The following is a 25514-nucleotide window of genomic DNA, read 5'->3' on the forward strand; positions in this document are numbered from 1 at the left end:
GTTTCAGTGTCATTATGAAAGAGGTGATAGTGGAAGCCAAAGAACAAGTTAAGCCTTCCTAGGGCAGAGGTATAAAGGGTGAAGAGAAGACACCGACAGGAAGAGTGGTGAGGTTAGAGTTTTAAAGTTCCAGGACATTTTAAAGGAGCAATGTTCCAGATAGGAGGCAATCCAGGCAAGACCAGATTTGCAAAATGTAAGCTCCTGGAGAGTAAGGAGAAAGGAATAGTGGACAGAGTTGAAAGTGGCAGAGAGGTCCAAAAGGATGAGTACAAAAGGGAGTTTGGAATGGTGAGTATTAGAGAACCAGCTGGAATCATGCATGATTGCAGTCTCTGTGGTGTGTTTATTTAGAAAAAAGGGGGTGAGGCGCTCACTCTAGTTCCCAGCTTTGTATACCTTCTGCAGTTCAGTTGCTCTTCTCCTCCAAGCGCTTTCATGCTTCTTGCAATCTTCAGGGAGGCAGTCTGTTCAGGTGTTGTTGATTAGTATTAATTTTGGCCTCAGGGAATTCTGGTAGCTGTAGTCAATGCTGGTAGCCAGGAACCAACTCCCCTCCAATTGCACCATATAAATCCCACGGTGAGGGGAGGGGGGAAACCAACATTATGGCTCTCCTAAGTGGGGCATGGGTCATTCCGTGTTTACTATGAAAGCCAGATGGAAGTGGCTGTCCATGGACATTATTCCCAAGGTACTTGAGGGCTATCCGCTCAAAGATCTTTGAAAAATAAGGAAAGAGAGAAACTGGTTCATCATTTGCTGGGATGTTTGGGGTAGCAGAGATTTACTTCAAAAGTCTGAGTCCCGAATGAATTCTGTTTAGGGGTCCAATGTCCGAAGAAAATTAGAATATGAAACCGCTAGGCTCTTTGCAGTCTTCTGCCACCTACCTTGTAAGTTAGGTTGTATGACTTGTACGTACTATTGAGCTACCTTGCACCCTAGTCTTACAGGCAACTTCGTTCAAGGAGTTACTGATATAAGTTTAACAGTCTCAGAAGTCATCACACACATAGCACTTTATAGTCTTCATGTCCTGAGAGCTGAAATGCATTGATTAAACCGCCCATTGTTAATTATTTTATTAGCTGGGTCTTAATTAAATTTGAACTCCTTTAAGTTATTATACAATTGGAGTGTTTTCAAATCAAATTTGAATGTGGTTACTGTGGCCTAATAATGGTATTTTGTATTTTGTAATCTGTGATGTATATTTGTGTACGTCCAATTTTATGACAATCGTCAAACTAAACTATGATGATGACAAAGAACGCAGAGATATGCGCTGGTGACTGGCACTGAGTCTTTGAATGTTTGTGGGGAAAGTCGGTCGATTGAAGTGCAAGCAGAGTTAGCGCAGTACTTTGAAGACTTTGAAATGTTGGAGCGTTGATTCCTTAAAGCTAAAGGCTTTGTTTCCTACATTAGATGTTTGGGTCTGGTTTGAATGGCACTCTAAGTGTGTTCTCCTCACAGGACGGAGCCTCTCTAAGGGTTATGCAAAACCCCTTTTTTGTGTCGGTCACTGGTAGAATCAGGGGTTGTGGCATTGAGAGAGCCCCTGTGACTAACCCCTTGGTGTTCTTGCCTATTAGCACAAGCGGTGGGGGAATGAGTTCCCCTGTGACTATACACTTGGAGGGCCTCTGCACAGCTCCTTAAGGTGGGGACCTAGTGAGGGTGGTCTGGGGATCACATTAATAGCTCCTCTGGACCAGGGATCCACAAGCTCTGGCTGGCACCTGCCTCATTGACCAACCTGCTGGTGGTTCCCAACTCCAGGCAAGGAACTTTGCCCCCCCCCCTGCTAGCCTGGCAATTTTAGTCGGTTTAGACCCACCCCATTGATAGATCTGTTGATACTGCTTCCTATGTGACAGCCTATTCATTGAGGCACACTATTTTACATTTTTCTGTATGTTTAACATTGATATTTTTGTAACTGGGTGCATACTGATGCCCCCACAGGTGTACTGAGCTAAGATGAGACTATTTATTTTCATAAATATTAATTGCAGATGTCACAATCGAGAGCTCTGTGGCAAGAGTTGTACGTTTTGCACCACTGTGCCACTTCTTTAACCACCAGTGTCCTTCTGAAAAAATCTTTAACACCATTTGCACACACTATACACTCTAAGCTATCTTCTATTCTCACTCTTCTTGACTTGTCTGCGGCATTCAATACTGTTGATCCCTCTCTTCTTATATCTTCCCTTTCCACCTTGGGTATTTCTGGGTCTGTTCTTGAATGGTTCCGCTCCTATCTTTCCCAATGGTCCTACTCCATAACTTGGGCCGGACACTCCGCTTCTTCATTTCTTCTACTATATGGTGTTCTTCAAGGCTCTGTACTTGGTCCGCTACTTTTTTCTTTTTATACTGCCCCCCTTTCTGCCCTTATTTCTTCATCTATATGCAGATGACACACAGATATTTTTCTCTTTTTTCCCCTTTGTTTCCATGCTACATTCCACTGTATCAAACTGTCCACTGTCTTTTAGCTATTCAAAACTGGATGTCACCACACTTTCTCCACCTCAATCCTTCTAAAACTGAGGTTCTGTTCTTTGCTGTTTCAATGATTCCTCCTACTCTTGTTCCTCCGTCTCTCCCTTTTCCTCTGTCTTCTCTACCCTCTTCCTCACCTGCGTGTAACTAAGGCGTAATTGTTTACTCTTCGCTTTCGTTCTTACTTCACATCCCCTCCGTTGCTCGTTCTTGCCGCTATGCACTTTTCAACACATGTCTCTCTTTTTATACCATGAAACGTCTTCTCTTCTCTCTTGTCTTTTTCGGCATTGACTACTGTTCTTCTCTTCTGCTTGGTCTTCCTGACTCACATCTTCCCCCACTTCGTTCTATCTATAAACCCTAGATTCGTCATCTTTTTTCATTATCTTCTCATTATTCTATTACATGTTCTCTACTCTCCATTTCGTTGCTTCCCTTTGAATGACGTCTTCATTATCATTTTCTTTCATTTGTCTTTATATGTACCCATGGTTTAGCTCCCTCTTATCTTTCTTTGCTAGTCTCATTCCGTGTTCCGTCTCGCTCTCTTAGATCACAGAATCTATTTCTTCTTAGTGTCCCTAAACGCCCCTGTGCTTCTTCTCATTTCCGTTCCTTTGTTCTTCAAGCTCCTAAACTTTGAAACTCTCTTCCTCTTTCTCTTCGCTCTGCTACATCTCTTCATATCAATCAAATCTGAAAGCTCATGTAGAGGGGTGATCTTTCAACGCACCTTATAGGGAGACAGGTGTAGGCGGGAACACAATATACAGCTTAACTCTTCACTTATAACTTGACCTGTCTCTTACCTGTCTCCAAACCCTGTTCTCCTGGGTTCGAGATCAACCTGGTGTACTTCATTAGGAAGAAGGTAAGGGTAGGGAAGATGAAGAGATTAGGGCAGGTAGGTTCCCCAAATACCCCTAAGGAGAAAACACAAGGTTAGAGTAATTGGAGCACAAAAGGAGAGGTGGACAAAAGGAATGCTGGTGAACGGTTCTTTTTTGTTGTTTATAAGCTTTCTTATATACTTTTCCAGTACACCAGCAGGGTTTTGTGAATTTTGTTACAAAAGTGGCAGAGCACATGACACTATATACAACTTAAATTACTCCTATGCAGTTGCATTACTAATAGAACACAACAAATATAAAGTGTCCTTTAAAAATATAAATTGTCTTTAAAAATATATAGGACGTCTATCCAGTGCACTGTATTAAATAACTATTTTAAAAAGACCTTACTTGCAAGACAACCTGGCCAGGGCTGTCTCAAGGTCCTTGCTGCTGCTCTGGGTTCTCCTTTCCTCCTGCGCTCTTCAGTGGTGGTTCTTAGGGCTGGCAGTAGGCAGCGCCAGGCAGCAACAGGGTGCATGGGCCCCAAAGTCTTTGTATGGGCTGACAGTAGGCAGCATCAGGCACCAGCAGTGTGTGTGGGTCTGAAAGACTTTCTATGGGCTGGGCTGCGTATGTTAGATGCAGCTCAGCACTCAGAGGCAACGTGGGGGGCCCGACATTACTCACTCCACCAGGGCCACATCTGCCAGGTGTGGCCCAGGGAGTTCTGGTGGGCCACCCGTAAGGGAGGTGGCCCTTATCATTAAATTAAGCCCCAGGAGGCCTAGAACACATTGAAGGCATTCACCAACTATAGGGAGTGCCAGTAATTTAATATATGTGTCCCGAGCCCCAGCAGAGCAACAGCAGCAAGGGGCAGCAACAATATTGAAAGCGCTCCCCTAATAAGGGGAGTGCCAGCATAGAGGTGTGGGCTACTGCAGTCACACCGCCGCTGAGCAGAGCGCCTATTGCCCTGTTGAAGGGTTTCTCTAACTGTCACCGGCGCTCCACTCGCGCCAGTGACTGTTTTTTTTTCAGAAGGAAGGCCCATCGCGTACACACGCACTAGGGTCCCTTACTCTCATAGTTTTTTTATTTCCCGATCCCCAGCGCGGCTCTCGCACCAGGGTTGCAATTATTATTGTTTTTTTGTTATCGGGATACCCTGTGTGGCTTCACGCGCCTGGGATCTGTTCTTTGATTCCCCCCAAACAGAGGTTACACTCATCTTTTATCTTCCCTTTCCTCCTAATTCTGTTGCCTTTTCCCTCTTCCCCTCCTAATCATTTATTCTTTTTTAGATTATCATGAGATTGTACCTCTTCTTGTTTAAACACTTCATCAGCGCTTTTGGGGAAAAGCGCTCTATGAATTTAATATAATGAATGCACTTCCTTTTGAATTATTTGCGCTAACCAAGTTCTGTTTTCAGTTGACAGCCTCCATGTTCTACCAAAGGTGACCACGCTAATGCTGCCTTCTGGACCTGATGTCGGTCTGTGCCTGGACAAGCTGCTTATGCAACTAGAACACATGCCACAGCTTCAAAAACTCAGCCTAAGGAGATGGGGTCTGGGCGATGTGGAGCTCACAAAGCTAAGTGCGTGACATGTTTCAGAACACTTTTCGAAATGGGCGTCATTGCTCTTTTGCTTCTATGTCGATGAGGCTGGGCTGCACTTTTTCTAGCCGTGTCATGGGGCAACTAACCTGCACTGGATTTGAAGCATTGTGTGAGAGAATTACAGGAAGCTGGATGCGATGCTGATCAGGCCCTATGTAGTGTTTAACTATGTGTAGGATCTCAATTTGTACGGGTGTCCCTCATATTTTACAGTCACTGCAGGCTCCATGTAAGCATTAGTGGACAGTGGAAACAGTGCCAAATTGTAAAATAGTATAACAGAATTTCTGTGCTCATCCAAAGTATGATGTACACAGTGATATATTTTCTTGGATTGGCCGCATGAGCACACAGACGCTATAGAGTCCTGGCTTTGGAGATCACACACATTATTCTTCAAAGGAAACTAAGGAGGCTTATAAATAACAACAGGACCTTTTATTTTTTTATTAAGTGTGATATGCTTGTCAATTACAATCTTACACATAAACAAAACATACAGAAGAGTACTTTACTATGCAGGAGTGGAGGGTTTATTTAGACTGACCAATCAGTCCCCTAGATAAATCACTTCAATATGAGCCTTATGGTTGGCTTTACCCAATATTAGCACCTGGGAGGTGACATCATGATGCCTCCCAGCCAATCAGTGTGCTTAGAAGGCAGGCTTTGCCTCATGGTATTGATTGCGCTCCAAGCCTTCTGAGAAGATGGAGGCCACCATTTTACCTCCTGGGTTGACAGCCCCCTCACCCTCCCAACTTTCACATCCCCTGCCCAGTCCCTGCACCATCCCAACCCCTGCCCGACTTACCTATGGCAACCTCACCGGTAGCTGACTTTGCAGAACTGTTGTACCGTTTTGTCGCCTAGACAGCCGTCAGTATCATGGAAAGGGAGCAGATCCCGCATGAAGTTCCCTTCTCCCCACGTCCATGGTGGGCGTTTGCGTTTATATTTTTCTTTAATTGGAGAAATGGCAATCAGGCTATTTCACAACGTAAAAAACCCAACACCCTGAAGAGCATGCCGGGGCGCTAATAGCTCGCGGTGGGCGGGTGTTACCCATCAGGCAGTGGTACTTGGGTCCAAGTTAAGACCTTCACTTTGCTCTGGCCTGTAGGTCAGGCCCCGTGCCATTACCTTACTGGTAGTGCCTGCCCACCTCAGGTTCTTTTTCTGAAGTATCTTTTGTTGACATTCTGTTTAATTGGGCCTCATTATAGGTTTGCCGGTATCCCGCTGGTAATTCTGGTGGGATACGGGCAAATGGACCTACCGTTACTTGCACCTGTTATCCTGAAATTTCAGGGATATTACAGGTGCGGGCAACGGCAGTAATTCCCCATTCCATGGAGTTCAACAGGACTCCATGGGGGAATTGCTGTTTTTTGCCGGTGGGAGCCTGATTTACCTCCAGCTCTTGGGTGGAGGTAAATTAGTTAACCCCCACCGGCCAACCTGTCATTTGGCGGTGCAGAAACAGGCCGGTAAACGGAATCAATGGCATGTTAATTCCAGACTGTGAAAATTGTAATGAGGCCATTGTATTTGACATAATGCTTTGTTCCATTTCCCATTTTCCTCATTGTACCCAAGTTAAAATGGTATGAAGGACATTTTAGCAGGACCGCCACTGTGGAAGAACATCAGTATTCAAACTAATACCTGTATCTAAAGAGAGATACCAGGCATTCAATGCGTGTCAAAGGGAGCAAGGGCTACGAGGGAACGCAGAGAATATTACTGAGTTAAGCAATACTCCCGGTGATATTAACTAAATATGTCGAGGTGGGAACAAGCCGTTTGTGACTTTAAAGTTTTCCTTTCAGTAGGTATATATTTGGAGACATGTTTTGGCAATATGGGCTTCTGACAACAAGCTTCAATTCAAAGAATATGTTTAAAGAGTGGATGTGGAGATGTGCTTGTTTCTACTAGGAACCTGTCCTCCTTAACAACTTATGTTATTATATGATATGATAGTTTATTTATATATCCTTATACACAATGGCCCTCATTCCGAGGTTGGTGGTAGTCATGGCGCAATTTGCGCCATGACTGCCACCAATAACGGGTCCGGCACCGGTATAGTTCAATGGGGACTTACCGGTGTAGTCCGACCTTTGAGGGACCGGTAGGTCCCCATTGAATAGGCCATTCCCCATTCCCATTTGAGCCCACATAGGGCTCAATGGAAATGGGGAGGGTGCTAATAACGGACTCGCGACTTGCAAGCCCGTTATTAGCGCCCTGGTCCCTTAACGGGTCCCGTCCAGAACGGCTGGTCAGACCTGCCGTGCCTGGTGGGACCCGCTAAGGGACCTTGTAGTAGGGCGGTAAGGAATTACCGCCACCGGTCTCCTTACCGGTGCACGGTATCCCTTACCGCCCACCTTGGAATGACCCCCAATGTGTTTCAAAGCGCTTCAAGGCAATTGAGGGAACAAGGGAAAATACAATGACATTCTTACAGGCCATGAACAGTAAGGATGTGAAATGAATTATCATATTCGACCTGATGACATATTAGATAAGGAAGGGAGGGGGAGAGTGGGAAGGAAATGGAAACAGACAGGCGACAACCGTACTAGGCCTGACAACATTTCTGGTAGCGCCGTAGAAAAACAAAAGGTGAGGGAGAGGGGTGCAGAAAGGGAGGGGAGGAACAAAACAAGCGACTATCGTACTAGGCCTGACGTGCTGGGGGGACAAGTAAGGGGAGTGGAGAGGAGACAGATGAGGTTACTATCATACTAGGTCCGGGGCCAATTCTGATATGCTAGGTCCAGGGATGTTCCATCCTTTAGTGCATGAGTCACAGGTGGTGTTTCAAATACAGTTGTTACCGCTTGCCAGATCATACATTTGGAGGAATGTACCTTTCTAGCTTTGAGGTTGAATACCTATAAGAAAAAATACTAAATATTTACCTCTACCCAAGAGGTGGAAATATCAATTTTAAAAGGGGCCTCTTAAACTTTTTTAAAAGATGTTTTTCCTGCAGTGAAATTAAGCATACATATTCCCCTTTCCTTCAGGAAAAGAATGTGTCTGCATGTTGACATCCAAAGGGGGTGAAAGAGGTGAGCATCTCTGGTGCCCACTGTTAGGCAGAAACCTGTGCAGTTCCCTTAGGGACCACTGCAAAAGATTTAAGACTACAGGTGTTGGCAGTAAACCCACTTGGTAGCAGTCTGTACCACCCAGATTTACCTGGTAGCTGCGGCTGAGCAGTCAGACTTCCCTCAAGAAGAGTTAGGCAGTATGCAAATTATACTCAATAGGCACTCAGATACATTAATACAAACAAACACTGACCAGAGCTTTGGTATCATAGTATATAATTATTTATTTAAAAACACACAGTTGAAACACTCCAGCACTCTTATTGTAAAATATTCTAAACACAGTTACTATTATGATATATACATCCCTTTTTCCCTATTAGAAAATCACAGTAAAACACCACTTATTTTCATACAGAGGTGAGCGCTTAACTAGATTGCACTCTAATAAGTTTGTGAAAAAGGGAGGGAAAAAGACAGAATATGAAGAGGTACACCACCCTATGATTCCAGAACACTGTTTGCAAGGCAGAGAGCAAAAAGTCACTGGTGAGCCAAAGTCCAAAGGCTGGGCCCACTCTTAGAGAGAGCAGAGCACAAATACACTAGGCTTAGAAAGTCTTACAGAGGGTTCAGAAAAGAGTTTAGAGAGGCTTAGAAAAGTTTAGCCAGGGTGTCCCAGGCTAACCCAGGTTCGAAAGCCGGGGGCTAAATCTACCCCGTACAGTCGGTTGCAAGGGAAGCCAGGCGGGACACAGTACCTTATGTGGGAAGGATCCTCCAGTGGTGGCAGTTGTTCCTGGTAGTGGGTGCAAGTTGCGTCGTCGTCCAGGGGAAGAGAAGATCTCGACTTGGAGGAAAGATGAAGGTTGTTGCACTACCAGGGCAGAAACCAGCCGCAGAGTTTTCCAGTTAAAGGTGGTACCTTTGTCTCGTGGTCGTGGTAAAACGTGGTATCCCAGTTGCCGGGGTGCTTGGCACGGGCAAGGCGGCCACGAGATACGTCGGGAAAGCGAAAAGATGGCAAAACTGGTTATCCCCACCAGTCAAAGGAAGAAGACTCTCCGGCGGGAGATCTCCTCTGTCGTTGGGAAAAAGTGGTGAGATGGTCCAGCAGGGCTCCACCGGTCGTGGTGTTGTGGCAGGTCGGCTCAGCTTCTCCCTCGTCGGATTCTTAGGTCCTGTGGCGACTTCTGAAGTTCCAGTCCCCAAAGCCCTGCTTTTATGCAGCAAACCTCCATTCACTCAGCTTAGCTGTCACTCAAACATGCTAAGTGGTGAGCCGGCCGGCTCACCACTTGGGCCAATCAGGACGGAGTGCGACTTGAGTTGCCTAGGCAATTCAGCCCAGGGTGCCTAAATTCCCCTCCACCCCACTTAAGTACCCCAGACATAGTGGCACCACTTTGGAGGCCTTCTGTGGAGAAGCCTGCCAAAAAGTGGAACAAAGGGCTCGACTTGGGTTGGAGTCACAGAAGAGAACACAAACGCCATTTTAGAATCAAGTTTTGGCAAAAAATACCAACCGGAGAATTAATATTAATTAAATAAACCGGCGGTATGTTCGAGATTACCGTAAATAATTAAATAAAGATAGTAGCCTAAAACAATGGGAAATCCCATAGGAAAATATTCGCGGTTGAATATAAAAAGTAGTATCCACTGCCTCCAGCCAAAACTCGATCAGGAGGGACGGAGACGTGCCCCCTCGACTAACAGACCCTGGGGTAATCGAATTGCCCCAGCCAGTACGTCCACAATATGATGGTTTGTACTGGTTCTGTTCAGAATTTAAGACTAGTAAAGTCAATGGTTACTTTACATGCCCTGGGAGACAGTAGTCAGTCCCAGGGTATGGAATCTATACTGGGGGGTCACTATGACACCCCTGTGTTACTGCACGGAGGGTGCTGTGTAACACACATCACAAAAACACATGAAACCCTATGGAGTAAAAGACCCCATTAAACACATCCAGATTCAAAGAAACACACTCAAATCATGCCCGAGAGTGAGGGTAAAAGAGTCTCACTCTTGGCAGGAGAAAAAAATAAACCCCAAAAATCCAGCAAAGCTGCTGGGGGACTCACTAGGTTAGGAAATTCAGCCTAAACAGAGAATTCTCCCTAACACTCGCCCCACCCCCCCCCCCCCCCCCCAGACTAAGGGACAGGAGGATTTTATCCACTCCTGGATGAACCTCATACCTCTAGTCGATGACATACATCCTAGAGAGTCCATCAGCATTTTGATGGTGACACCCTGACCTGTGCTCAATGGTAAAATCAAACCCTTGCAGGCAGATTGACCTTCTCAATAGTTTTGGGTTTTCTCCCTTCATTTGCATTAACCATCTCAAGGGTTGGTGGTCAGTCTGAATGACAAAAGTAGAACCATACAAGTATGGCCTAAACTTCTTCAGTGCCCACACAATAGCAAAGCATTCTCTTTCTATTGTTGCCCACCTTGTCTCAGGATCCTTCAGCTTACGGCTGATGAAGCAAATGGGGTGCTCCCTACCCTTCTCATCCAGTTGGCTTAGGACTGCACCTATACCTACATTGGAAGCATCAGTTTGTACAATGAAAGTTTGGTGGTAGTCAGGAGCTCTCAATACTGGAGCTTGGCAAAGAGCTTTCTTCAGTTTTTCAAAGGCCTGATTGCACTCCTCATTCCATTTGACCTTCTTAGGGAATTTTGGAGAGGAGATTACATTCAGTGGAGAAGCTATGGTCCCATAGTTCTCAATGAAATTCCTGTAGTACCCAGTGAGGCCTAGGAAGGCTCTCACTTGGGTTTGAGTAGTAGGTGTTGTCCAATTTTGCACAGCTTCAATCTTGCTGAGCAAAGGCCTTATTTCTCCACCTCCTACCTCATCCCACCGCTGCCACCAGTGTTAGGCAGAAACCTGTACAGTTCCCTTAGGGACCACTGCAAAAGATTTAAGACTACAGGTGTTGGCAGTAAACCCACTTGGTAGCAGTCTGTACCACCCAGATTTACCTGGTAGCTGTGGCTGAGCAGTCAGACTTCCCTCAAGAAGAGTTAGGCAGTATGCAAAGTATACTCAATAGGCATTCAGATACATTAATACAAACAAACACTGACCAGAGCTTTGGTATCAAAGTATATAATTATTTATTTAAAAACACACAGTTGAAACACTCAAGCACTCTTATTGTAAAATATTCTAAACACAGTTACTATTATGTACATCCCTTTTTCCCTATTAGAAAATCACAGTAAAACACCACTTATTTTCATACAGAGGTGAGCGCTTAACTAGATTGCACTCTAATAAGTTTGTGAAAAAGGGAGGGAAAAAGACAGAATATGAAGAGGTACACCACCCTATGATTCCAGAACACTGTTTGCAAGGCAGAGAGCAAAAAGTCACTGGTGAGCCAAAGTCCAAAGGCTGGGCCCACTCTTAGAGAGAGCAGAGCACAAATGCGCCCAAGATCACACAGTTACACTAGGCTTAGAAAGTCTTGCAGAGGGTTCAGAAAAGAGTTTAGAGAGGCTTAGAAAAGTTTAGCCAGGGTGTCCCAGGCTAACCCAGGTTTGAAAGCCGGGGGCTAAATCTACCCCGTACAGTCGGTTGCAAGGGAAGCCAGGCGGGACACAGTACCTTAAGTGGGAAGGATCCTCCAGCGGTGGCAGTTGTTCCTGGTAGTGGGTGCAAGTTGCGTCGTCGTCCAGGGGAAGAGAAGATCTCAACTTGGAGGAAAGATGAAGGTCGTTGCACTACCAGGGCAGAAACCAGCCGCGGAGTTTTCCGGTTAAAGGTGGTACCTTTGTCTCACGGTCGTGGTAAAACGTGGTATCCCGGTTGCCGGGGTGCTTGGCACGGGCAAGGCGGCCACGCGATACGTCGACAAAAAGAAAAGACGGTGAAACTGGTTAACCCCACCAGTCAAAGGAAGAAGACTCTCCGGCGGGAGATCTCCTCTGTCGTTGGGAAAAAGTGGTGAGACGGTCCAGCAGGGCTCCACCGGTCGTGGCGGATTCTTAGGTCCTGTGGCAACTTCTGAAGTTCCAGTCCCCAAAGCCCTGCTTTTATGCAGCAAACCCTCATTCACTCAGCCTAGCTGTCACTCAAACATGCTAAGTGGTGAGCCGGCCGGCTCACCACTTGGGTCAATCAGGACGGAGTGCGACTTGAGTTGCCTAAATTCCCCTCCACCCCTCCTAAGTACCCCAGACATAGTGGCACCACTTTGGAGGGCTTCTGTGGAAAAGCCCACCAAAAAGTGGAACAAAGGGCTCGACTTGGGTTGGAGTCACAGAAGAGAACACAAACGCCATTTTAGAATCAGGTTTTGGCAAAAATTACCAACCGGAGAATTAATATTAATTAAATAAACCGGCGGTATGTTCGAGGCTACCGTAAATAATTAAATAAAGATAGTAGCCTAAAACAATGGGAAATCCCATAGGAAAATATTTGCGGTTGAATATAAAAAGTAGTATCCACTGCCACCAGCCAAAACTCAATCAGGGGGGACGGAGACGTGCCCCCTCGACTAACAGACCCTGGGGTAATCGAGTTGCACCAGCCAGTACGTCCACAATATGATGGTTTGTACTGGTTCTGTTCAGAATTTAAGACTAGTAAAGTCAATGGTGACTTTACCTGCCCTGGGAAACAGTAGTCAGTCCCAGGGTATGGAGTCTATACTGGGGGGTCACTATGACACCCCTGTGTTACTGCACGGAGGGTGCTGTGTAACACACATCACAAAAACACATGAAACCCGATGGAGTAAAAGACCCCATAGCCCATTAAACACATCCAGATTTAAAGAAACACACTCAAATCATGCCCGAGAGTGAGGGTAAAAGAGTCTCACTTTTGGCAGGAGAAAAAAATAAACCCCAAAAATCCAGCAAAGCTGCTGGGGGACTCACTATGTTAGGAAATTCAGCCTAAACAGAGAATTCTCCCTAACACCCACCTTTTGACCCCTTTCCACTGTAATGAAGAAAATGTAAACATGACTGTTTTCTGATTATGAAATTGTTCAGTAGTGTTAGGATTTTCTACTGTGGACGTTCCTTTACCATCCTGAAAATAAGGATAGAAATTGGTAAAAACATAATGCATAGCGCAGCTTTTTTCAATATGACGTGATATTAACATTTGGCTCAAACTACCTTATGGTCAACTAAAAAATGAGGACATACAGCATGGGTGTTATGAAACTATACAAATTAAATTTGAAACACAGAATAATATATTTAAACAGAAGGATTGAAAGGCAATGTGGTGAACATAATTTAAGCCTACAATCAAGCGATTGTCTTTACTAAGGCTCTTGTTTGCTGTGTTACTTAAGATGAGTGGGACAACCACGGCAATCCATTTCAAACAAACATGGTATGCTGAGAACAGTTTTCAGTGAGTACTGATATATATGTAGTTAATCCTAAAGTCTAATGAAATATTAACTTATCTCCTCTTCTGCAAAAGAAGATTAATTCAGGAATGCTGACAACACGTAAAATAATCGGTGGGGAATCCTGTGGATGCCCCATTAAAACCCTGCCTAGAGTCTCCCCCCAGGTGGCCAGGAGATGGCAGATGCTTCCTGATCCCACTCCTGTGGGTCGTGTACTAGGGAAGATCACCTGGGTGGAGGCAGGGCCCAGGCTAGTGAGGAGATCCTGCGGGATGAGACACAGTATTCTTCCTCTTAGAGGGATACTCTTACTACCATGTTTGAAGAGATTGAGGCTTATTGTCATTTTAACATATCTCAACCACCCAGTAAAACTAAAATGTTAAATGCTAAGGTTATAAACTTGCAAGATATTATGTCAAAAGAATGAATCTTTTGTATACCTAAAATAAACATCTTTTTCAATACCAACATTACACTAATAGGAAGAATGGGAGTGTTGCCTCTTCTATACCATCTGTCTCTAATAAGATTGAAACCCACAAGCCCTCTTCTAAAAATACTAAGGGAATTAAAACTACCCTTGAGAGTGGAAAAAGAGTGGAAAAAGCTAACTTCACTAAAGTGAACTACATGTCCCATAATACCACAGGGTCTGAGACATAGAAGAGGGTTCAGGAGGCATGTAAAAGTGAAGGACAGGCAAGTAGGCCTAACAGCCTTTGCCAAGGTCAGGCAATTAATACTAAGAGTTAATAGCAGGAGCGAGTGGACGTTGTTGAAAGTAGTTTGTTGCTGTGAGAAGTCCTAAGAACAAAGGAAATGTATCACGTGCACGCCTAAAGCAAATCGAACTGCTTGCGTAAATGAAAAAGCTTTCCATTTCCATTGTGGAACTTTATAACCTTACCAGAGTGGTTGTGGGTCTTCAATTGAGAAGGGGAATGCTTTGTTAAATCACTAGGCAAGTTTAATCAGACTTCCACAAACTGTTACAAGGGATATTACAACAAAGAGCAGTTGTGTGTGGCTAATTATGATTCCCGATCAAAGTCAAAGTATCACTCCTTATTAATGAAACGGAATGCAAGTCTTTACAGTTCATTAACTTTGAAACTCTCCATCAAAGAGTGGTCGAGTGTACCTAACTAAATTCGTTTCTCTTGTGAAGCTTGAACAGTGTAACATTCAGAACAATTCTTTTATAAATATAGAAGTTGCTGAAGTAAAGAAAAGAACTAGCATTACCCAAGCCGATAGGCAAGTCCTTTCTATAGTGAATCCAGCCCTATTAAAATCTAACCATCTGTATTTTGAAGTTGTTGAAGCTGTTAAAGGTCCAGTGTTCTCTGATGCAAGTGTGACAAGGTTATTCAAAGCTGGAATAGTGTCAATGCAGCTTTGGTGTAGCTGCTGGAACAAAGAAGGTGTGAATAAAGCTGGGGAAGGGAGCTAGGTGCTTGTAAGTAAATTAAGTTAACAATCAATAAAGCTGAGACTGTTGAAGCTGAGAAAGAAGGTGTCTTGGAGCAGAGGTAGATTATACTAGTGTCAGTAAGACAGGCAGAAGAGGTAAAGAGGCTGCCCTTTCCTTATAACCTGGGAAAGAAGAGCGTCTTGCGCACCTGTGGAGGTTGAAGAGTCTTGTCTTTAACTTGTCTAAGGTACCAAGTTGAGGCAAATCTATCAGAACTGTTGTTGTCTATACTACTGTCAGAGAATGTTGTATTGAAAGTGGTTGAAGCAGTAGCACACGGCGGAGCAAAGGAGTCTGCTTCCACAGTAACAGTAGTAGAAGGGAGTTGTCGAGAGGAAGGCAACATCCTAAGAAGAAGCATCCTGACAAAGTACATTAAAGATGCTGCAGAAGTAGAAGTAGTCCCTTTGTCTTTAAACTGTTACCAGAATATCCTGGAAGGAGGATATCGAGGATTACCATTGGTGCTGTTTTCTTTTCTTGAATTGGAAGGGGAACTTTTCAACAGAACGACAAAGAATCGTTACCAGTGGATTTTTGTTTGGGTGAACTTTTGTTTCAAGTTCAGTCTTTTTTTGTTTTAAATGCAATCTTTATATTGAGCATTTCCAGAGGACACAAAATAATAGCAACAAAAGCATCAAACATCTGTTTTTGTCAATAATATATTAATACTCCTACTCATTACACCCTCCAACAGCCCACATTTAGCATCTCAGCAAATATTCTGGCCTGGTGGTCAGATACAGAGGTCAAGCAGTTTGTAGTACCAGTTAGTGGTGTAGGAGTCAGCCCCATCCATAATTTCCCACCAGTAATTCCACATTTTGTGTTGATGTCCTGGTTTTATCACCCTGCTACATAGCTTACGTTTCCCTTCTGAGATCACAGATCATGGTTTCCAAAATTCCAGAAGATCCAACCCCCTGTGAGTGTGTTGGATATGTAAAGACTTTGTTGTGAGAATGCATGGTCTACACATTTTCCCCAAATGGAAGCGAATGAGGTCATTTCTGCATGCAAACCAAATGTACATTTTGTATTGATCATTATTGACCACATTCTGTTGTATCATTCAATCAAATCAGGGATACATGCTGATATCTAGAAACAGGAAATTGACCACCTTAGCAATGAAGTCACAAGACATTTGCAATAGGTCAAACATCCCCTCAACGGGTCTACCCAACAGATAAACCCCATTATCTCTAGGAAACCTTCAACTGTTAATCTTTGCTAGTTCATGCAGTATGTCTCTCTTTTTTTTTAAATGGTATAGTTTAATTTTAAACTTTTCATTTATTCTAATTTCTAGAAAAACATTTCAGATTTGTGTGTTTCCAGTTTTGGAAAACTTTGTCCAGCTCCAGTATTTCTTGGAGAAATTGACATATCGTAAAAATCAATTTGTTTGATTTGCCATTGAGCATTAGTGTCCATCTTTCTTCTGCATCCATGTTTTTTTCAGAGATCTTGAAAAAGGTACCAAATCGCAGTCTTTGTTCTGAGAGGTTGTCGCATTCCATCAGGAGATGGTGTAAGGTTTCTGGGTTCTGTGTCTCAGGACAAAAGCGACAAAATTGTTCTGTTAAGGGTATCTGTCTTGTTTTGCTTAAGTAGAACTTAGTAGGTATAAGGTTCATCTGTATTTTTAGGTATGTTGATCAAATCTTGTTGTCCAGAGAAATAGTCTGATAAGCTGGAAGCTTGTTGATTGTCCTTACATCTGTTTTACATTCTAAGTTGAGACTGTATTTTGTTTTCTGGTTGAGTGTTTTAATCCAATCATTTCTCATCAACTTTATCTTTGCATTTTGAGGGAGCAAAGTAAGCATTTCGTGAGTGATGTCCTCTTCCATTAAATGTCGGTCAAGGTTATCTTTCCAATTGCATAGGATGGTATTGTTCATTGCGTTCTGGTATGATTTTAGGATTTGGATTGCTGGAGCTTTTTCGTCTGCAGCAGCTTACAGTAATTATCAAGTTGTTTCCATAAAACGATCAAACTGATTGATTGTACTGCTATTTCATGTCTTATTCTAGACATTGAAAATTAGGGTGGAAGTTGTAAGATCTTACACCAGAAGCAGGCTTCTAGTTTTGTCCAGTTGTATGTGGTTGCATTCATCATGGCTTCAGTTCCATATACGATGGTTGGGACCACTTTCTGTTTTTACTACGACATAATGGGTTTTAGTGAATATTTCCCAAATCTACGTTGCATTACACATCCTTGTCGTGCAAGCAATTGTATTATTTCTTCCAATTTGTTGATCCATTCCTTTTCTGATTTGGATTGATTTATGGTAATTCCCAAATACTTGAATGCAAATACTTTGTCTAGCTGATTTCCATTTAGAAGCAGTGCTAGTTGTTTTTTCTTTTTGTGGGAAGTTTTGGTGAGCGACATAACTTTCGTTTTCTTTGTGTTGATCGTCAGTTCATTCCGGTCCATGTACTAGCCTAGTTGTAATAAGCTATTTTGCAGTCCAGAAGTTGTTTTTATCTAATAGGATTATGTCATCTGCATACATTATGATTTTCATATGTCTCTTTAACATATTCCAAGCTGGGGATGCTACCCCACTGCACCCTCTCCAGCAAAGACCTGATCCCTGATGGACACATTTTTTCAATATCGATGGGACCCTGTACCACACATAAATCATCACGTAGTACTGCTCCTTAAGATCAACACAGATAGAAGCCCTGTCCACCCTGTACCATATGTGCCCCCAAGAAATAATGGTCAGCTCCTCCCCCAATATGCCTCCTCCCCAATCTGCCTCTTCCAGATCAAAGAAGAATATACATTTCTCAAATGTAAGGGTTCAGGTCTAGTGCATCCTTGAATTGTGAAAAGTGTCTTATCGCCCCGCATATGAGCATATGAGTTGCATATTCACACAACCCATTTAGCTAATTTTCAAAGTCTCTCGCCCTGAAACACCTGTGTGAAATGCAGATTTCCCTGACAGCAGATATTGGGGCAAAGACAGCAGAGGTGCAGTCTGACCACCAAACTATCCCATACATTTATTGTGGTCTTAATTGCCATCAGTTTATAGACCTTCTGGGTATTTTGGAGCGTACAGCTCAGAGACCTTTTTTGTAGTACTGACCCCCTGGTATTTTATCAATGTGGAGAATATCCTGAAAGTAAAAATGTTTTGATGAGATTCCAGTTGGATCGAATTAAGAGTAAGATGTAGTAACTTTGGCTTTTCAAGATTAACTTCAAATCCTGAGGTTCTGCGGTTTCCCCAAAATCCTGCAGTACAGTCATTCAGGCTGGAACTGAGGTTTCTGGGTGGGAAACGGAAAGCAAGAAGTTGTCAGTAAAGAGGGATGTCTTGTGTGTTTCACAGCCTATTCTTTTCTGACAATGAGTGAACTCTCTGTAATGTGTTGGGAAAGAGGCCCCACTGCAAATAAGTGCATAAAATATTAATTGTGATTAATATGCTAATAATTGGGTTCCTTTTAAGTAGGCACCCTGATATAACGCCCCTTAATTATACAGTCCCACACAATGATGGGCAAGAAACAGGTGGTTTGCTCAAAACTCTTATTTAAATAGAGGAATTAAAGACGGTCCCCAGACTTTATACGTATGTTACACAATAACAGGAAGATTGTCTAGGGAAAATGATATTAACCTGATTGCTCACTATTTCTTACTTGCATGCATCATTTCCATGATCAATTCTGTACACATCTTAAATTCTGAATAACACTAAACATTCTAGTTATAGTTCTCCTGCTTGTCGGCCAGTATATCAAAATCCTTGACTTGACTCATTACCACTGAGGTGGAACGGGTTAACGGGCTCCGCTAAAGGAGGCGGACTTGTTAAACCCGTTCAGCCTCATTACAAGCTCACCTCGCGGTAGCCGGTAAGTAACCTGGTCAAACCAGGCGTCCTTACCGGGTCCCGCGAGGGGAAGAGGGAGCAAACAACGGGCCGCTCGTAATCGGCCCTTTGTTTGCTCCCTCTCCCATTCCCATTGAGCCCTATGGGGGCTCAAATGGGAATGGGGAAGGTCCGGGCCTGGGTTCCTGGAGGGAGGAATTACCGGGCCCTCCAAACTCGGAATGGCCCGGTAATTCCCCATTCAGGGAACCCGGACCCGATTTTGGCTGCAGCCATGCAGCCAATAGTGGCATGGCTACCGCCAAAGTCGTAATGAGGCCCAATATGTCTCTAGATTACACATTAAGGGCCTCATTACACGGAAGGCGGTAAGGGTTAACGGTCACTGGTAAGGGTACCGGTGACCGTTAACCTTTACCGCCTTACTACGAGGTCCCTTTGCGGGACCCAACCTTAACAGCTGGTGTAGACCAGCCGTTAAAGTAGGGACCCGCAAAGGGACCTTGGTGCTAATTACGGTAACGCAATTTGCGGTACCATAATTAGCACCTTCCCCATTCCCATTATGCCCCATGGGGCAAAAATGTGAATGGGGAAGGGCCATGGCGGCATGGGGAATTACCGCCCCACCAACCTCGGAATGGGGTGGTAATTCCCCATTCCGCCATGGCGGAATCAGTACATTACCGGCATGAACCATGGTGCTGGTTTAGCACCTACCGTGTAATGAGGCCCTAAATCACATTTACAAATTAATCAAATAATTTTGCTTTCCCCAATATCATCAGCAATTAATAGAACCAGAGAACTGTTGCATTTCTCATATTTCCCATATATATATATATACAGTGCTGGGGTCTCCTAACATATGTGTGTAGTTTAAAATAGGCTTACAATAGCTTACATTTGAATTCTGCAGGTTTTGTGATAGAGAAGTAATGTTTTCAATTTAGAATGTGCAGACTATTTTGACTCACTCGCCAAACCTATATACTCCTCCCCTTTCAAATTACATATGAATCTCACTGCGCAATATCCAAATGAGGGGTTGCATGGGATTTACAGTCACACTATTTTTAGACTTGCTCTCCTTTTTAATTTAGTTTACAAAATTATGGCCTTCACATAATATATATGATCAAACTGATCCTCATTCGGCCATGGTGTGCACACTTTCGAGCAATGGTCTTTTGTCGACTATATCTGTGAAAACACTCTGGGTACTTTATAAATATCCCTTTTAAAATAATACACTGTCAGAACTGGGAATCATTCCCTATTTTACACAGCGCTCACAGCACAGGAAAAGCATTTTAGCATTTATGTAAATCCAATCTTCATCAGATTCAAATACAGTGGAACATCATAATTTCCATACTTATGATCATAAAGGTTTGGGGCCAAAATAACTCCGAAACACTTTAGACAGCAATTTTGTTTTTCTTCCATAATTTATGACAGCAATAAGTTAACTCAACAAAACCCAGATTACCTGTGCTTTCGGACACAGAGCTGGATATGCAACATTACTATTTGACATGCTGCTTAATACATTTATTAATTGTTCTCATTTTATTAAATTGAACTAATGCATATTTAGTGTCAAAAGGTTGGGGAGGCTCTTAGCTTCAAAGAAGGCCAGGCCCCATATTTCTAGGACTTATTGTACAGACATTTTAAGTGATATTTATTTTTGCATACATGGTCAATGGTAAATATATGCTGTTATAAAACCAACAGAAATACACTTGTCTAATATAGCCCTGAGATATGGCTCAGAGTTTTGTGGTGAGTTGAATAAACAGACCTTGGTGAGGCCTTGATTAATGATTAATGTGAGTCAGTTGACAGGTCTGTTTTGTTCTCAATGCATTAGTCCACTGCACATGTTGCTTTTCATGGTAATTGATGCTTCAACATGTCATGTTAAGTGCAATGAAACTGATTGAAGCTGGCCATGAAAATGAACAGACTTTTACAAGTAGATATTCATCTATGCATATACTGTAAATTTATTTTCCTGTAATGTTACAGTATTTGTCTAACACTTTCCCCTGGAAACCTTACAGTGGTGAGAGGGATTTTTGGAGTTGAAGCCTAGGTCAACTTGAAGTCAGCACCATAAAGGTCTGGTGAAATGAATACAAGTATTATCCAAACCAAAAAGAACCATTGTTTTTCAACATATGTGTACTGTAATATATTACATAACATACAAAATTGTCAATTTAAATAAAATGTTATATTTTAAATAGTTTTTCTCTGATGTTAAATTTAGGCTTTGCATTTCGGTCACTTCTTCCAGGTACAGTAAAAAGGTGCTGCTTTGAAAAACATAGCAACATCCTAAAAAAATCACAGGATGTTTATTTGAATGGTCTCACTTTACAGTTTATTTCTTGTAACATAGGCTGTGTTCTCCTGTTAGCTGGATTATATTTTTGACAGATTCAGGTCTTTTCGCACTTTAAGAGCTGAAGTTCCATTTTAAACGTGTGCGGTCCTCATCTCCTGCTTTCACATGACATCGGTAAAAACCAGGTCTTTGGGTAAAATGTACTCAAATGTCCTTCACCAGCTTCGGTAGGACAGAAATCATGGTATCACCCATTGAAGATATAACCACCCCTTCACTACAATATAACTAAAGAGACTTACCAAAGGAGCTGACAGGATTTTGGGAAGCTTTTTCTAAAAGAGTGCAGTATACCGATCCAGCCCGGGGCTTGTCATCTCATTCCAGAGAAACCCGAGACTCTACTGTGCTCTGAGCTCCCACTCATCCCATGCCAAAACGTGGGGAAAGGAGACCTCAACCACTGCATCTTGACTTATTATTTAAGAACACTTAGTTATTTTCTTGAAAACTATCCCACACTCCTTTTTGTATTCGTTGTGAGATTTGGCAATAGATTTCTTAGTATAGGCCCTTTTTATTTTGATTTGACATCACTAGGACTTCCTTACTTTCATTTGATGGTCAACGTCTGTCCCCATTTTATTTTTAGGTTTAGATTAGGCATTTTTCCAACCAACAAATCACTTTAATTGTTCAATAAACACCCTTGAACTGTGATCACGTATGTCTCTCTTTTGGCCGCCATATGTTTCTCACAGCCCCATCAGAGGAAAGAATACCTGCCATCGTCGGAAAGGTCCAAAGGCTATCCTCCATTTGAGTGGCGACAGTCCGGTCAATCAAATCACTGTTAGGGATGAAGTCCTCCTGCACCCATCTGGTTCCTCATTGCAGGTTGCACATGAGACTTCTTCAAAAGTTCCTGGACGCCAGTTGGAAGCAGACCTCCAGCTCATGGAATGACAAGATAGTCCTCAATCAAACAGCCAGGAAAGCCCTGAGGTGGTTGTCAATTCGCCTTCACATCTCACGAGGGGCTCCCTTCAGGATCAGGAAACGGTCAATACCATTGCCTCTCTGGAGGGTTGGGGCACCCACACGGGCCAACTATATGCCAGGGGACTATGGCACCCAGAAGAGAAGACGTTGCACATCAATGTCCTTGAACTGCGGCCAGTTCTTTGGGCTCTCAAGTCTTTCAAGCCACAGCTTTTGGGAAATGTGGTCAGGATCTTCACAGACAAAACAACTACCATGTGTTACATCAATAATCTGGTTATAACAGGATCTCAAGTACTCTCCAAAGAGGCACAGAACCTGTGCCACTGGGCCATTGCTCAGCAAATGTTTCTAGTCCTGTTCCACTTGACAGGTGTCCAAAACACCATTGTGGAATTTCTATGCAGGGAGCTAAGGTCTTGCCATGAGTGGGATCTCCTGCAAGCTCAGGTGTCTCGGATCTTCAGCAAATGGGACCAGCCTCAGATCGACTTGTTCGCTACAGTGACTAACACCAAGTGCAAGCTGTTTACCAGCATGTTCTCTCAAGCAAGAAGTCTGAGGGATGCTTTCTCGATCCCATGGGAAGGCCTGTTCCTGGATGCATTCCCTCCAATACCATTGCTGCTACGTGTGATCAACACACTCAAACTGTCCAACTGCAAGATGATCCTCATTGTACCGGCATGGCCCAGGCAAATCTGGTACCCAGATCTCCTTCACCTTCAGGTGGCTCCAGCATTCTTACTGTCTCCTCTGCCAGACCTGCTCTCCAGGGAAGGAGGAGCCATCCTGAATCACGATCCAGCATCCCTGAGCCTGGCGGGTTGGCTCCTGCAGTCCTAGAGTTTGGACACTACTCGCTGCCCTTCGAATGCAAGAACATTTTGGCTAATGCCAGGGCTCCATCGACACTTGCCTGTTACAAGCACAAGTGGACACTTTTTATAGTTTATCATGTTGATTTGCTGACCGGAGTAATTCTTAACGAAGAAATGTCTTAAAAAAACTCATTAAGCTGCATAGAGGATAAAAGGGGTAGGAATACAAATATAGGGAAGGGGGTTGAGCAGGAACCCCAAATATTTAAAAAACAAATTGGATGAGTTTTTTCAAAGAAATTTCATCAAAAAAACGAATTCAAAAGAACTCCTGTCCGCAAAGGGACATATAACTGTTTTACAGTATGGTGACGGTTGAAGAAGATCTCTTTATGGCTTGTTAGAGCACCACAGATTATTCCTTACTTGCTCTCGATTGCCAAGGCTGGCCTTGCACATGCATCAATCCAGGTACACCTGGCCACCATCTCCCAGTACTCCCCGATACTCGGGCAAGCTCTCCCTGTGGTCGCATAGACTCGTCAAAGAGTTCCTCAAGGGCCTTTTCAGGACTTTTCCACCAGTGAAGGCTCCTGCGTGGGAGCTTAATGTGGTACTCTCCAAGCTCATGGGCCCGCCATTTGAACTTGTGCATCGGGCCCCCTTAAAGTTTGCTTCTTGGAAAACTGCTTTCCTTGTGGCTATCACCTTGGCCAGAAGGGTTGGTGAAATACAGGCTCTCTCATGTAAGTCACCATATTTGTCTTTCCACCCAGCAAAAGTAGTTCTGTGGACTCATCCTTTATTCATGCCCAATGTCCCGTCAGACTTCCATTTAAACAAACCTTTGGTACTGCCAGTTTTCTTTGCAAACCCTTCTACTCTAGCTGAAAGGTCTTTGCATTCGCTGGACGTGGAACATGCTTGAAATTCTATGTTGTATGCACGAAGGACTTTCAAAAGACTTCTCAGGTTTTTGGAAAATTTGGAACTGTGGGACAGGGGAAGGCCCTATCTAAAGCATCCATCTCGAAGTGACTCTTAGGCTGCATCATGCATTGCCATCAGCTGGCCAACAGGCCATTGCCAGGCAGAGCGAGGGCCCATTCCACCAGAGCAATCGCATCTATGACAGCGTTTCTCTCTGGTGTTCCCCTGCTGGATATCTGCAGGGCTGCTATATGGAGGTCTATTCACACAGGCACGAGATTCAATTGTGTCGACAGTGATCCTAGAGGGGAGTCTCGCGTCGGGCAATCAGTGCTTTGCAGCCTGTTTTCTTGAGGTGAGTATGTTGCAGGGGTATGTCTTATTGTTTCTGTTTATCCTTGCCACCTCCCGTGGTTGTGCATATGTACTGCTGTGCAACCATGTTCATAGCATGTGAATCCATGTAAGACCCCATGGTGGAGAAGGAACATGTTACTGACCTGGACCTCTTGTTCTCCAGCATGGGTATTCCATGGATTTACTTGCAAACCCTCCCTCCTTCCCCTCTATGGCTCTTCTTGGGTCCTACTGCCACTTAACATGCGTGTCCAAATCAAAAGATGTCCACCAGGGTGGGAGCTAAGGAGGAAGAGTGTAATTGGTTGGGGCAGTATGGCCAAAAGTGACAGCTATACGCCATACAAGCGACAATGCAGTTTTTAGCTTAAAGCTAAACTGGTTTATTTTACTGAGGATTCCTAGCCTGACTGTAAATATTCACAGCATGTGAATCCATATAAGTTCCATGCTGGAGAATAAGAGTTACAGGTAAGTAACTTGTTCCTTGTATAAAATCACCTTCCACTTTATGACAAACTCTTTGTTGGTTTTGCACACCAAAGGACTAAGATGGTGTTAGTCCTCCAGAGTTGTGCTTTAAGATATCTTGCTGAAATTACTGCATGTAACATTACGTTTGCTTTCTTTGTTAATAAGGTTTTCTCTTCGGATAAAAATGAATGTTCATGGCCCTTGATAGATCAAATAGTATGCTCATCCAGAACCATCAAGGATGCCCCTACTCCTTCCCAGGCCCTTTGCAATGTACCTGCCACTCACTTCACTGACAAAACCCAGGACATACTGATCAGCCTTGTCACACCCTCTTCTAACCCATCCCCCCTTGCCTCCCCTGACCACCCACCCTTCTCCTTCCTCCTTCGCCTCTGTATCTCTGGAAGAAGTCACCAGAGTTGTCAAGCCCTTGAAGGTCTCTTCAAAACAGGTTGCCCCTTGCTCATTCAGAACCATCAAGGACAACATTTTTTCTCTCGCCGCTGCTCTGGCTGTTCTTTGTAAACACTCCTTTGCTACTGGTTCTTTTTAATACTCCCTCAAGCACTCCCGTGTGCGTCCCCTCCTTAAAAAAACATCAGAAGACCCTTCCTGCCTGGCCAACAATTTCCCCATCTCCATCACCTCTTTCCTGGGGAAACTGCTTGAGAAGTTGGCCCTCCCCCAACTCCCACACTGTACATTTTGGTGGTCTTCACAACCCTCAGTATGTATTACGAGCAGCCAGAGGCATGGAAACTGCTTTTCT

General features: G+C 43.7%; 1 protein-coding gene across 1 annotated transcript in view; it reads left to right on the forward strand.

The window, feature by feature from the left end:
* The window catches only part of NLRC4 (NLR family CARD domain containing 4), a 421041-nt gene that overhangs the window by 387177 nt on the left and 8350 nt on the right, over positions 1 to 25514 (forward strand). The window contains exon 8 of the mRNA XM_069607934.1: positions 4789 to 4956. Within this exon, the coding sequence (XP_069464035.1) occupies positions 4789 to 4956 (168 nt within the window). The remainder of the gene's footprint in view (positions 1 to 4788; positions 4957 to 25514) is intronic.

This window comes from Ambystoma mexicanum, chromosome 4q (assembly GCF_040938575.1).
Source record: "Ambystoma mexicanum isolate Mex_15411 chromosome 4q, UKY_AmexF1_1, whole genome shotgun sequence".
In the NCBI taxonomy this organism is placed as follows: domain Eukaryota; kingdom Metazoa; phylum Chordata; class Amphibia; order Caudata; family Ambystomatidae; genus Ambystoma; species Ambystoma mexicanum.